At 54.2% G+C, this 14,746-nt stretch overlaps 1 protein-coding gene across 1 annotated transcript in view; it reads left to right on the top strand.

Annotated features, from left to right (window-relative positions):
- The window catches only part of AK8 (adenylate kinase 8), a 114,119-nt gene that overhangs the window by 22,789 nt on the left and 76,584 nt on the right, over positions 1–14,746 (top strand). Inside the window, exons 6-8 of the mRNA XM_047700106.1 lie at positions 12,330–12,411; positions 12,966–13,037; positions 13,969–14,169. Coding sequence (XP_047556062.1) covers positions 12,330–12,411; positions 12,966–13,037; positions 13,969–14,169 — 355 coding nt within the window. The remainder of the gene's footprint in view (positions 1–12,329; positions 12,412–12,965; positions 13,038–13,968; positions 14,170–14,746) is intronic.

The raw sequence follows: 14,746 nt of genomic DNA, 5'->3' as shown, positions 1-14,746 counted from the left end.
GGGGACCCATGGCCTTTCTTTTAGGGACAGCCAAGGCCTTGACATCCAAGAGCTCTTCAGACTGCGTCTCTAAGGGCAGAGGGAAGCTAAGAAATGAGGCAGTGAGCTCAGGAAATTGGAGAGGAAAAGGCTCTAATACTGGAGAGAGGCTGAGTCTTACTTCTCCAGGGTTTGGACCACGGAGGTCGCGTTCCTTCTTTGGCCCTAATCCATCCTCACAGCTACTCTGCTTTCTTCCTGGCCCCGTCTCCATACCGCTGCCATGGGTATTGCTCAACATAAAATGAACGAATTTATTTCTTGACTGCGATACGTTCGTGTGGTTCAGAATTCAAAAGGAGCCCAAGTCCCCCAACTCCTGCCTCCCAGCCAGTGCTCCCTTCCTGCAGTTGACCGATGTTGACACTCCCTTGAAAGAAACACCCCTCGGAGAGATGTTTGTATTTGAGGCCTACCGAAGTGGTTGTCGTTTTAAAACAAATGTTATGGTGTCTTCTGCTGCTGAGAACCTTCGCTGTTTCCCACCCTGCCTGGCTGCCCAGTGTTGTCCCTCTGTCCCCTCATGCCTGCTGCCTTTCACACCTCTGCCGCCAGCTTCACCCGCACACTGAGGGGAGGGACTCCCAGTGGTTTCCCTGCCCTGGAGTCCACACCTCATGTAACCCTCTCCCCTTGAGTGGGAGCAGGACTCACAGAAGAGGACAGAGGTGAAGACGGGTCATTCCTGCGATGATGTTCCATGATCTAAGACTTTGAGTGGACTGGAGAGAGGGTCTCCTTACTGGCATGACAAGTAAGCTGCCATGTCAGACAGGCCCATGTGGGCAGCCTCTAGCCAGTGGGAAACCAGAGCACAGGAGGGAGTTCTGCCCCAGCCTGAATGAGTTCAGAAGCAGATTCCTCCTCGGTCAAGCCTCTGGATGAGAACACAGCCCAGCTGTCTCCTGGATTGCTGCCCTCCAAGACCCCAGCAGAGAACCTGGCTGAGCAGCACTCAGGGTCCCCCTCCACAGAAACTGAGATGATGAACATGCTAGTTAAGCCACCAAGACTGTGCGTTTGTTACACAGCAATAGAAACCTGGTTCACACATGCTCTTCTCACTGCCTGAGCCCCTCACCCCGCAGTGGGGCGGCTGCTGTTCATTCCTTAGTCTCCAGGTAGAGTCACTTCCTCAGACGCCCCAAACTTGCCGAGCCCCAGGGAGCCTGGTGCCCTGTTACAGGCCTTCACAGCCTCCTCTTGCTCTCCTGCTCCTGCAGACCCACACAGGCACGGTGTGGGGGCAGGGGCCCCGTCCATCCCCATCAGCGCAGAGCCCCAGCTCCCCACGTGGTGCCTGGCGCAGACGCCAAGCTCGGGAAACATTTATGACGTTCATGAATGAGAGAACGCAGTTTGGCTGATCCCCCAGTCTGTACCACCAGGGCAATGCAGTCCTATCCTCACTTGCTGTTGGCCCAAGGAGGGGAAGGTGCTTAAAATAAATTGTGACCATGAGGTTGAGTCTGAACAGCTAATGACGGCTTCAACAACCGGAACATGTTTGTCCCAATGCTTCTCCGGGGAAAATATTTTGATGGTTGCCCTGGTGTGGTTTTATGTAACTCTTGGGGAGACCTGTTTAGTGACTTTCCTCATCACATCCCAAAATTGTTTTCCATTATCAGTACTTTCAAGGTTCCCCTTGGCCTTGGTCCCCTACAGCTTGACAGATTCAACTGCTGTGCCCCAAGAGTAGTTTTGGGCACTGTGGCCCCGAAACCCTGGGTTCAAGGTTTGAGAACCATCTTCCAATTCGATCAAGATGCCCCGTGCCTAGACTACCTGCGTCCTCCCTCGTCTTCTCTTTCATGGACTGGAACAAGGGTTAGCCACCAGGAAGCTGGATTTTACAATGTTAAATGAAGGCTTATTGTAAAAACAATGGTGCCTTGTGGAGGAATATCAGTTTTTCTAAAAACATTGATTTAGAAGTCATCCTACCTAAAACCTTTTACAGAAGGAGAAACTGAGGCCCAGATGGAAGAAGGGACTTAGCTAAAGTCAGAGGACCAGTGGCCAGGATAGCAGGGCACAGTAGCCCCTGCTGCACTGAGGTTCTGGGGGGCCAGCTTCCGCCGGGGTCACTGTGATGTCATGCCAGGCCCTTTGACAAAGGCACGTTTGTGTCCCCAGAACCAGACTAAGTTGGAAGGTCATGGGCGAGAAAGTACCTGGCTAAGAGGAGAAAAGGAATGTTTTGATGTATGGTTGCCTTTGGCCCCCAGCTATGTGGTGGAGAAGGAAAGCCTTGTACCCAATTACCATGGCTTGTCAGATGGTAGGAGTTTATCATCCAGGAAAAGCCAGAGGCCCCTGCGCACCAGGGGCAAGATTTATGGGCTCCACAGATGGCTTGTGTCTGCCTCTGCTGGCCAGAGATGTCCTGGGAATGTCTGGGCTCCTGGGCAGCAGCTAGGAAGAAAGCAGAAGGGACCCGGTGGGGAGAGTCCCCCAGGCCTTGGCACGTCTCCTTGTGGAGATCCCTGTGATCGCAGGTGGAGGCGTGCGCTCCGGGGTCCAGAGGGCTGCCTTGCTCTCCCTATTTGATGAGGTCCTACAGCAAGTGCTCAGCACCGCGCCTGGCTCTGAGGTCCACTTAGGCAGGGTGAAGACGCTTTTCCCGTGCAAGGGGGGGCAGGTGAAAACAGGTCACCTACGGGCGGGGGAGGACTGCTCCTTCCCACTTCCGCGCACTGGAGTCCCGTGTGCTTCTGGGGGTGGCGCAGACTTGCCGCCCAGCACGCCGTCGGCATTATTACTCGGGCGAGTTCTGGAACGTCCCCACTACCGCATGGATGAGAATTAGCAGTCTTTTAAATGTTGGGCCGGAGGAAAAGAAATCAATGAAATTTAAAAACCAGCTGGAGTCCATCTCTGCTTCTACCCACGCGCCTTGGTTTTTCTTTGATTCTGTGAGCTTCCGCTGGGGATGGTGTTCTACCGCTCGGGGTGGGGAGGACTAGCTCAAAGGTGCAGAGCACGAGGCGAGCAGCCAAGCACATGGAGCTCGTGCCCCGAGAGGGCTGCTCCGGGCTGTCGGCAGGCATCTCCATCATGAGCGGGGCAGGAACTGGCCCTGTGGGCTCAGCAGGCCGGTGCCCTCCCGAGCTGCGTTCTGTGTCCCCGCGTGGTCTTTCTGCTTCCCAAACCGTGATGCTCAGAGCCCCAGCCAAGGCGACGCTGTGCTCCAATGGACACTAGACGTCAGCATCCTCGTGTCGGTCCCTGCTGCCCAAGGGGAGCCTGCGGGACATCATCCCGTCCGCACCCGGGTCACCCGTTCTAACCAGCTCTGCCCAGTCCCCAGCAGTCGGTCAGGTCTCCCTCATGCCCCCGCCACACGTCCGGAGTGCAAACCGGCCCCGGTCCGCCAGGACGTGTGGTAGGCCACATGAGGTGTAAACAGGCCTCGGCTTCAGTGAGCTGCAGAAAGATCACCTTGCCCCACGACTCCTCAGGCCTGTGGTCTTGGCGTGGTAGAGGTCAGGAAGAGTGAAAACGAAGGCTGAGCGCTGTGAGCCGAGAGCGGAGTCAGCCCATGGAGATGAAGACACGGGTAGCGGTTAGCCGGCGCTTAGGAGCCCGTGGTGTGTGGCAGACACTGTGCCAGCGCGTGACGCATTTTCTGACGGGAGCCACACAGCTGTCCCATGAAGGCATCAACAACTAAGACTTATGGGCACCTAAACTGTGCGCAAGGACCCATTCCAGAAGCCCGTCATGTTCAGAACATCCGGCCTCACATCATCTCCCTCCTTGGGCTGAAGAAAGAGTGTCATCGTTGGATGCCAGACTTTGGTGCCCAATGCTGACCTCGCTCCCCAAATCCCCAGTTGGGGGAAGGTCTGTGGCGGGGGCGCTCGGGGACCTCTGTCTTTCATCTCAATGTCCCGGAGGCTCCCAGTTACATCGCGGGAGAGGAGGGCATGAGGCGGCACACTTGGGACCGTGGACCCTGAAGTTTCAGATTTACCTGGCAGGCTTCCGGAGAGCCCTTTTCTTTGTCCCTTTCCAGGCACAGATAGACACTTTCCCACCCAGAACGTGAGTCAGTATTTACGGCGGGAGCGCCGGCGGGTGGAGGAGCCTGAGTCCAGCGGCAGAACCTCCCCCCGTTTGCTTGATTTCTCCTCCTGTCATTAGGCTGCCATCCATCACCTGTCTTTCGTCCTCTGACAGGAGGAACGCGGGGTTTCCTTGCCATGTTTCGACACTCATGGGTTTACGGATGTCACGCTCATCCTCTGAGGAGCGCGGTTTTATTGGTCAACAGCTCTGCGGAGACCCGGGCTGCACGCGCCTCCAGCCCCAACGCCGTTGGGATGGCAGCACGGCCGACGGCGGTCTGGCCTCTGCTCCGAAAACTTATGGCAGGCATCACGGTGAGGCAGGCTCAGGGTCGTGGGGAGCCGGTGAGTCTCGGGGGTCCCTCCTCAGGGGGTGTTTCTGACCCCTCGCCTGAGGCCGTGGTTGGCTGGTGGGTGTGATGCGGGGCCCAGGTGTGCGCACATGGAGCAGCGGCCCCCAGGGGTCTGCAGGTGGCAGGTGCATGTGACTATCCCTTTCACTGTGGGCACCAGGGAAAGCAGGTGACGGGATGCAGCCCCGAGTCTGATGTCTGAGCAGCCGTAACTTGGGCGCCGGCAGAGAGAGGGCCCTGGTGATGCTGGAAACAGAGCAGGACGGGGAGCCACCGCGTGGAGCAGAGTCCCGCCTCCCGAGAGCCGGAAACGCCAGCCTGAGGGGCAGAGCAGAGGGTGGCCGCTCCTTGTGCCCTCGTTCCTAAGCTCTTCACTCCTTGGTTCCTCGGTAAGCCGGCCACGACGAGCAGTGTGGTGTGGGCCAGAGGCGGGGACGCATGCCAGGCACCCCCACTTCTCTAGCACCCGCGTCCGCCAGACGGGATGTGAGCCTTCAGGTGCATCTAACCCCACCTGCCAGCAAGGGTGGGTGCTCCCAGCTCCGCCTGCCTCGCAGATGGGAAGTTGTCACAGCCCGTACAGCTGGGAGGTAGGGGTCCTGGGGTCCCCATCTGGCTCAGTACCGTCAGTCAGTAGGATTTGAAAGACGTGTAGAGAGTCACACGGTGGTTTTCAGCTGTATTCTGTAACATAGTCGTACCCCGATTTGACTCATTAGGCGACTGATAGACTGCCTCTGCCATTAACAGTGCGTTGGGGTGTTGGTCAGGACACGAGTGCAGGTGTCCATTTCTGGGTGTGCCTTTCCTTTACTGAGACTTGGTGGCATTCGCTCGTGTCGAGACTGGTGAATTCTCGTTCTCTGAAGGCAGGATCGGTGCTCTCACGTTTTCTTTGCAACAGTTGGTTAGGCTGGGCTTTTCTGGGAGCAGCAGAAGGGGGTGGAGCCTCTGGAAGTGGAAGATCGAGGCCTGAGATGAGAGGAATTTAGGAAGACCCGAGCAGGGGTGCCGGCCTCCTGGCACGTCGGGAGCCAATGCCCCGGGAAAGTGAGCTGAGCTGGGAGAGAGGGAGTAAGAGTGGGAAGGTGCTTTCTCCAGGGAGACAGAAGGACAGAGGGGCCAGCACCCTGTGGGGGTGGGGTGGGGGAGCGGAGGGACAGGGCCTCCTTGTGGAGGTGCGGCCCTGTGTCACTCAGGGCCCTGCCCGCCTTGTGGGACCTGGCCTCACAACTTCATAAAGTCACCCCTCTGTGGATTCAGCCTTTCTAAGTCTTGTGGAAATGCAGCCGCCCCCCCCCCCCCATTGCTGGTGGGAGGAGGAAGGAGCGGGTGTGCGTGAAGCGCTGCCTTGGGGCGGGTACTTGACCATCACACTTGCTGTCCGTGACCTCGTGCGGTCGATTCAGTGATGTTCTTGTGGGTGGTCTCAGGCACCCACTGTGCGGACGAGGGCGCTGAGACCCGGGGCGGGTTCGTTGAGACGACAGAGCTGTGGGGTCAGAGCCAAGATTCGGACCTGGCCATAGCCCCATCTGTGGCCAGTGCGTTCCCTGCCTGGGGCCCAGATGGGCAGTGTGGGGGTCCTAGGTCGAGGGGAGCACTCCAGCTTGCAGGGAGGCGGGAACAAGGACTGGCTGCCTTGGTCTGGGGCCGTGCCGGGCTCAGCGGACGGGCATGGAGAGGGAGGCGTGCGGTCTGAGAAGCCACTTGGGGTCTGTGCGTGGGGGCAACACTGCCACCTCTGAGAATGAGGCTGGGGCTCTGCCAGCTTCGGTACCGGATCTCGGATGCCTCGCTCCACCCATGTGGTCCGCTTGGGAATTCCCCAGGGAGGGCTGGTTCTAACTGCTGAGCAGACTTAGGTTCCTTGTCGTCCCCCCCGCCCCCGCAGCAGCTGCCCCTGCTGCCATGTGGGGGTTACTCCCTTCTCTTCCCAATGGCAGGGAGCGGGCAGACTCATACAGGAGAAGCCAGCTGCATGGCTGGGAGTAAATTATGTCGTGATGTCCGGAGACCGTCAGAGGCAAGCCAGTCCTGTTGATGTCAGTTTTTCCTGCATGATTATTAATAATGTGCTAGTTACTATTAAAATGTCTCTGTTAGGCCATAAATCTTAGCAGTTCCCCCACTCAGTGTCACCTGGCCCACGCCTCTTGATTCACAGAGGACATTCGATGCCTTGTACAAGTCAAGAGGTCAGCTGGGAGAGGAAGTGAGTTAAGACGGACTTGGGGCCATAGGTGAGGGCTCGCCCCCCAAGGGCAGACATGGACCTGTTCAGTACGGAAGCACAATGTCCTGCACGGGGTCTCAGACAAACACTCCAACGAATTCATGGGTCGATGGGGGAGTGAGTGAATGAATGGATCTTACCCCGCTGTAACGACACGATGACTGTTTACCCATATGCTGGACCCCAACCTCTGGCCCGTGCGGCTCTTCCCATTTCCAGAGAAGCAAACTGCCCATGGGGGGGTGCCCTGGGCCGGGCAGTGGCATGCGGTCCCAAGCACTCTGGCGCGGGTCTGGTGTAGCCATGGCCACTCACTAGACTCAGCTCGTTCTAATCCAAACATGTTCTCCCCAAGTCCTCCGTACTTGGAAAGCTTTCCTCTTCCTTTCTAGGAGGCCATATTCCTCTTTCCAAGAGATCGCCTTCCTGCATGAACCCTTTATAGTAAGTTCTCCAAACTTGGGCTGCGCGGCCGGCTTGGACAATGGAGTGTACAACTCTTGATCTCGGGGTCATAGGTTCAAGCTCCATGTTGGGTGTAAAGATTATCTAACCAAAAAAAAAGATTACCTAGCCATAAAATCTTTAAAAAGGGACGTCTGGTGCCTATCAGTTGAGCAGCTGACTCTTGGTTCCGGCTCAGGTCATGAGCTCCGGGTCGTGAGATCGAGCCCCACGTCAGGCTCCATGCTCGGTGCAGGGTCTGCCCGAGATGCCCTCTCCCTCTGCCCCTCCCTGCACTCGAGCTCTGGTGCGCATGCGCTCTCTCTCTGACTCTCTCAAATAAATAAATAAATAAATGAAATCTTTAAAAAAAGTCTTTAAAAAAAGCTGTACAAACTTAAAAAGGATGCCTTCTTGCAAGTAAGTAGAGAAAAAAACCTCGTTCTGCTTTCTCAAGTTTATAATGATAAAACCAGCCCCTTCTTTGTTGCCAGACACTATGCTAGTGTTGTGGGTGTTTGCTTTGGGTCCTATTGAATTGTCCCAACAGCTGTGGCCTAGACTGAGAGCATCAGCCCACTTTGCAGATAAGGAGGATAAGGCCCATTGTGGGGAGGGGGGGTTGAGGTGACTGGTTAGAAGTCACCTGACTGGCGGTGGCCCGAGCTGATTCCAAAGCCCCCGCTTTTCACCAGCAGATAATCAGACACCCAGAGGGCAAGTCTCATTTCTGAAGGGGAGGGACACAGACATGCTGTGAAATGTTGGAGAGGAGCGGCTCCATTAACGGGATGCGGTTGGATTATCCATGTCCTTCATTTCCAACCAGAGCCCTCGTGTCTGAACCTGAGAAGGAGACGTGAGCCCAGAAAGTGCATTATGTCTGCAGGGGGCTACCTTTATGTCATCCCCGCCTTGGAGATGGGGTGGGACCCGTCCATTTGGGGACAGAACCGGGTGGTCTTCAAACTGGGCTTTCCCCTGCAGAGCAGCTCCAGGGGCACCAGCAACATTTAATGTGAATTTGACCTGAAAAAAAAAATATATATATATATATAAACATATATATATATATATATTTTTTTTTTTTCAGCTATTTGGGAACATGCACATCTGTGCTGTACCAAATTTTAACACTCTGGAGCTCACTGGGCTTTTAAGCTACAGACCGAGGAGTACCAGCTGTCCTGGATCTGCATGTGTGCGTGGGGTGCCACGCTTGTGTCACTGATGAGCGAGAGCGGGACTCGGCACTGCTGGTTCTTGAGGAGTCACTCGTGCACGTTCAGCCTTTTCTGAGCAGGTGCACGGCCGGTAGGCTGTGTTCAGAAGGCGGGGCCGAGCCCAGGGCGTGCCTCGTTGGTGCGGAGCCCTGCGCAGGAGCACATTAGGGAATGACCTGTTCTGCTCCCTTGGTGAACCTGAGTGTGGTCAGGAACACCAGAAGGTGTTGCCTATTGTTTGTGAAGTTAAACTTTGAAATAAAAATTCTTATCGGTCATACTTCAGAGGAGCTGGATATGGAAACCTCCTAAGAGGATAAGGTGAAGATGTCCGTGGTTTTGTATAAACCGAAGGAAGTGACACTGGGGCAACCTGATGTCAACTTCTGCGTATTTATCAAAATAGTCTCCTTGTTCTCACTGCCTTTACAACACAGCCGTTTGCTAAACTCGACCTTTTCAGGTGCATTTCTTCTTGGCTGGACCTATGTCTCTTTTCCCTTCTTGCCTATGTTGGGAAATCACCAAATACTTTGTTAGAAAGAAGAGGGGTAGCTGGCAGGTCTATGGGGCGTCTCATGATGCGTCCCCTGGTTCGGGCTTGAGCTGAGTGAGTCTGATTTGTCAGGTCCAAATCTTCAGTCTCCGACGGCCCCTCCGGACCTGGAGGAATCCGCAGTCGGCTCCCGGAAACGTCTGCCATGGAGCCTGCCGCGGAGCCTGCCGCGTCTGCCGCTGGAGCTGGGAGCCAGCAACGGGGACTCCCAGGGGAAGCAGCCCACTCTGGTCTTCAGAGGCGAGGGGAGGAGACCGGGGGCCACGCATCAGAGAAGCAGAGTACCCAGAGGGCAGGAGTTTTCGGGCGTGAAGTTGCTAATTGCACTTTAATAATAGTCAGGAGGGCAGAAGAGGCCAGTGTTCACACGGAGCAGGACAGCCCGCTCTGCGTCGGGCCATGCTCTGCTGGGCCTCGCCAAGTTCCCTCGGCTGGCTGGCTGTGTTCTTTCCCTTTTTTCATCTGTGACATCTGCTCGGTGCTTGTCCCTCCTGTGATCCCGTACCCCTCACAGCTGTGCAGACCTCCAGCTTTGCACTGGTGCACGGAGTGCCCCTGAGCATACGGCCTTTTTGATGTGTGATGAAACAGAACCAAGCCACGGGGGTATGGCGAGCGAAGGCATCAGAATATCAATTAACCTGCTCCGAACAAAGCTGCGGCTCCAGAGTGGAGCCGACATTTCACTGGAGTGTCAGGAAGATGGATAATGTATTCTAATTAGGGATTGACGGATACCTCCGCATCCGGCCTCTCCCGGTCGCCAGGCCCACGAACCCAACGAGTGGCCCATCACGGCACCGGCCGCGTGCTGTTTACTGATTTATGACTTCCCGCCTTGCCAGAATTTGCAGCCATGAACTTGCTCTCAACCCAAACTGCCATTCTCTCTTGAAAGTGCCGTCCGTCCTGCAAATGGGTAGTTGCTCAGAACCCCATAAATGCCGGAGCTCTGGGAAGGAAGATCTTTTCCAGGGCGCTTCCATGTTAAGGACACTACAGGCCCTAAGCTCCCTGCTGCGGAGGCCTCGGTCACTACCCTTCCCTCCCAGGAGGACTGACCTGGGCCGAGTGGAACTGAGAGATCTCCGTGGTTGCCTTTCCCACCAAGTGTGGGCTGTGCTAATAGGGCGTGAGTGCTGCCCTAAGGGGTCGCTCCAGGACCTTAGTACCTGGGTGATCAGACCATCCCGGGAGTCTGAAAGAGCGACCCTGGAGAGCCAGTAGCTTGGGATTCACTTCCGAGCCCCCCACCTTCTTTTTAAAAAATTTCACATCTGCACCTGAATGAGGCACCGGTGAGGCCAGGCTAATTAGGGAGATGTTCCTCATTTTGCTGCACTTTTCCTGTGTAATTGGAAGGCCCGCTCTCTCCAGCGAGAAGTCGGTGAGAGCTGTTCCCCTGAATAGTTCTAAAAGCTCTGGACCACATACTGATATCAGCTGCAGTTTATGGGCGAGATGATAATGATTGCTTCTTAATGCAATATTAAAAGCGGAGGCCTTCCTCGGTGCTGAGTGGAGACTGAGTTCCAGCCTTCTTTCAGCTTCAAAAAGGAGCACGGAACAATCCCCAGCCCTGGTACCAGAAGCCATCAGTGGGCTCCCAGCCCCTCCCTCCAAATAAAGAGAAAACAAGGGGGTCTGAACATAGCTAAAGTTCAAGAAATTGTGGCCTGGCTCCCAGAGCCGCGTGCGGGGCATTCTCAGATGTGCCTCCTGGCCCCCGTGGTGGTGTGCTCATCTGCGGGTGTCTGCTCTTTCTAAGAGCGGCAGCCCAGCTCCAGGCTGGCTGTAACAAGGACTTGAGGGAGCAAAAGGCTGTTAAAAAAATTTTTTTTTGCACTTTTGCTTCATTAGCTCTAGAAACCAGGGTTCCATAGGCTGCGTGTTTTCCTGCATAATTTAAGAAATTAATGAAAGCATGCCTGATTTTTCCAACACTCTTTACTCTGTAAATTTGTTTAGTTTTGGGTTTTGTTTTTTTTTTAACTGTCAGTGGAGGCCATTGGAACCTAAATATTTTAATATCGAAGAAATGCACACCCTTTTCTGGTTAGTTCCTTTTTAGGAACACACGGTGTTCTGTAAATCAGGTGTTATGGGTTATAAATGACCTTGAATCTGAGTTCACCCCTATAGGTCCATTCTCTGACCTTAAGCAACTAAGTTCTCCTAATGATGTGAGGGAGGGGTCTATAGCGGGGATGGGAGGAGGTCCCCTTCTGGGGGCCAGTGTCAGAAACCACAGCCTCCGGAGTGCCCGCCTGACGCCTCACCACAGAGGGGAGGCTGAGACCGTGGGCTGCTTTATTTCACTCTCACAAAGCTCACTTTAATAATGTATCTGGGCATCAAATCTGAACCATTAAAAAGTGTGTGAGTCACTCTAGACTCCTGGCTCGTGAGAGGACTTTTAGAAACTGATTAACGTGAACCTCGCTGAGGGACATAAAAAAATCAACTCAAATGATGGGAAGGGAAGGCAGTGAGATTGTGAAAATGTCAATTCTTCATACATGTATGTATTTAACGTCATTCCGAAATTCTAGTGGAATTTCTGTTTTTGAACCTGCAAAATATTTTTGCTGCTTACTTGGAAGAACACATTTTGAAAATAAGAAAAAAGAAGGAGGAACATATCCTATTAGATATAACAAACATTACAGAACAACATTTTAAATGGCGTGAGGAGAGTCTGGGTAGCTCAGTCAGTGGAGCGTGCGACTCTTGATCTCAGGGTTGTGAGTTTGAGCCCCCTATTGGGCATAGAGTCTACTTAAAGACATTTATTTTTTTTAATGGCATGAGGATGATTCTAGAGTCTACAGGCAGGAAGATGCCAGAGCCAGCATGGTGTCAGCATTCAGACAGTGACAAAAATGACATTCGGAGGGGAAAAGATAGGCTAAAGCATCAATGATATCCCCTGCTTTGCCAGACAGATTTTCCCCAGGATCATGCTTGATGTTGACAAAGATCAGGGAAACAAGTGATCTGAGGTTGGTTCATACACTGGCCAGTAGGTTTTGCAGAGTGACACGGCAGAAGGTATCAAAAGTCACAAAAGCAAGGTGCCAACTTTTAGAAATCTATTTTCAGGGGTTATCTGGGTGGCCTAATTGGTTAAGCTTGATTTCAGCTCAGGTCATGCTCTCAGGGTCATGAGAGTGACCCCGCGTCAGGCTCCACGCTCAGTGGGGAGTCTGCCTGGGATTCTCTCTCTCCCTCTGCCCCTCTCCCCTTCTGAAAAACTTAATTTAAAAAATAGAAATCTATTTCTGGGATCTTCTGTGTGCATCAAGATGTACTTACAGCGGATTTTAAAATGGTGCGAAACAGGAATTGAAACTGAACGAGCGACAATGTTGGATAGATGAGCACCTTCCCAAATTCTCTGCCTAGGGTTGGATTCTGGATGGCATCCCTGAAACTCGGGAGCAGGCCCTGATGATCCAGACCCTCGGGATCACCCCCAGACACGTCAGTGAGTAGCCTGCAAAGGGCCCCCCGGTCAGGGCTGCCGTGCCCACACCCCATGAGTGAGCATCTGCTCTCTATCTCCTGTTCCTAGTGCTGACCCTCAGCCCTGTCCCATCCCAGCAGGAACGAGGACAACACATTTAAATTTTTCATAAAGCTAAAGGCATTTGGGGATAGCTCTTGGAAGAATGAAGTTTTGTTTTGACCCTGGTGGTTCCTTGTTCTCCAGGAATCCCACATCTGAGAAACTCTTTGTAGGAAATAGTCCAAAATATGGCAAGGGTGTTCCACACAAAGATGTGCCTTGGAGCATTATTACAGTGAAAATTGTTAGGTATGTGTTCAAGGGTGGCCTGCCCGCTGTCCAGAGACTGTCTCTTCATGGTTTGGTGCCGAGAAGACCACTCTACAGGACTCCTGGGGTGGGAGAGGGTGGTTGTGTTAGTGTCTCGTTCCATAGCAAGAGAGACATGAGACAGGTTATTGGCCCACGAGATTCCAGTGTCTGGGACCTGCTGCCTACCATGCCTGGTTGTGCCGTCTTCCTTTTCTGTCCAGTTGTGCTGAGCGCTCCTGACACCGTCCTGATTGAGAGAAACTTGGGGAAGAGAATCGACCCTCAAACGAGAGGTATGCTGTCTCCACTGCACCCCGCTCCATGGAGTTTCAGACACGATTGATGATCGATGATTATCAGAGTAACAGGCCGCCCACCATTTACTGGGTACTTCTCCACTTCGGACACCTGCAGAAGGCCCCGTGGCGGCCACATAGGATCAGATGCTGCAGACTGGGCCTGGAGCCGGATGTCACTTGGGAGATGACAAACTCCAGCCAAGGAGGAGTTGGGGGTCCCGGGGGCTGAAGGAGGAGCCCTGGAGATGTTGAGCTGGGTCTCAGCTTTCAAAGACCAGGCGGTTCAGCAGGGGGCCAGGGCCCTTGACCTCTGGCTTTAGGCTTTGGCATCAGACCACCCTGGGTTTGAGGACCCCAGCCCTCCCCTTTCCATCTGTATGATGTGGGATGAGTTGCCCAACATCACCAACACTCTGTTTCCTTACCCGTCCCTGGGGTGAGACCTCCCTTGTGATCTGATTGCTGTGAAGACAGGTGTGTGCAGGTGGCCCATGACAGGGAGCCCTCAGAAGCTGCGGCCATCCTTCCCGTTGCGCTGAGAACCCTTATCCTTTTGATCTTTTTTTTTTTTTTTTAAAGATTTCTGTGTTCATTTTGGAGAGAGAGAGAGAGCACGAGCAGGAGGGGTAGAGGGAGCGAGAATCCCAAGCAAACTCTGCATTAAGCACAGAGCCAGACACAGGGCTTGATCCCACGGCCCCGGGATCACAACCCCGGGATCACGACCCTAGCCGAAACCAAGAGTTGGACCCTCGACCGACAGCACCACGCAGGTGCCCCCCCATCCTTCTGTGATTTTTTAATAGAGCCCGGGCTCGTCCCACATGCTTAGTGTGGATCAGCAGCCCGAGACTCACACAGGCTTTGGCCCCCAGACAGCACACCCTGGGCAGTGACTCTGACCTCGTGCCCCTCCCCCATGCAGAGATCTATCATACCACCTTCGACTGGCCTTCCGAATCTGAAATCCAGAACCGACTGATAGTGCCGGGAGACATCTCAGAGATGGAGACGGCACGGAAGCTGCTGGAGTATCACAGGAACATCATCAGGATCCTCCCTGCTTACCCCAAAATCCTGAAAGTCATCAACGCTGACCAGCCGTGCGTGGACGTCTTCTACCAGGGTAAACGCAAATGGCGGGGGGCTCCCTGGGCACCTCGTCCGTCCTTATCCCAGGGCCAACCTGCAACACCGCTCAGGGTCTTGAGTCCGCTTAGAGCAGGGGTCAGCAGCCCCACGCCCACCACCGCACTGTCACTGGAGCACTAACAAAGGTTTACGGACAGCAGCTGGAGCAGGTGCCTGTGCATGCGTGTGTGCGTGAGTGTGTCCGTGCGTGTGTGTGTGTAAAGGTTGAGCCCTGAGACTCTGGAGCCAGGGGCCCTGTGTTCAAATCTCATCCCCACCACACATCAGCTGTGCAGTGCTGGGCAACTCTCATACCCCTGTTGGCCTCAGTTTTGTCATCCCTAAAATGGGAACAAAAATCGTGTCTTCCTCATCGGCTTGGGGGAGGATTACTTGGAACTCTGCAAATCCCCTATCCACAGTGATGGGTCCAGCAACGGGTACGAAGAAGAGCCCAGTAATGTCAGACATCATTGCTGTTGGAACTCAACGTCCTGTCCAGAGAGGCCAGGGAAAGTTAGAACGATTCTCTCCCAGAGCAGCTGAATTATAATTTGTAATTGTCTCCACAT

The sequence above is a fragment of the Lutra lutra genome, chromosome 13, assembly GCF_902655055.1.
Source record: "Lutra lutra chromosome 13, mLutLut1.2, whole genome shotgun sequence".
NCBI classification, from domain to species: Eukaryota; Metazoa; Chordata; class Mammalia; order Carnivora; family Mustelidae; genus Lutra; species Lutra lutra.
This window is presented reverse-complemented; position numbering and strand designations above follow the sequence as displayed.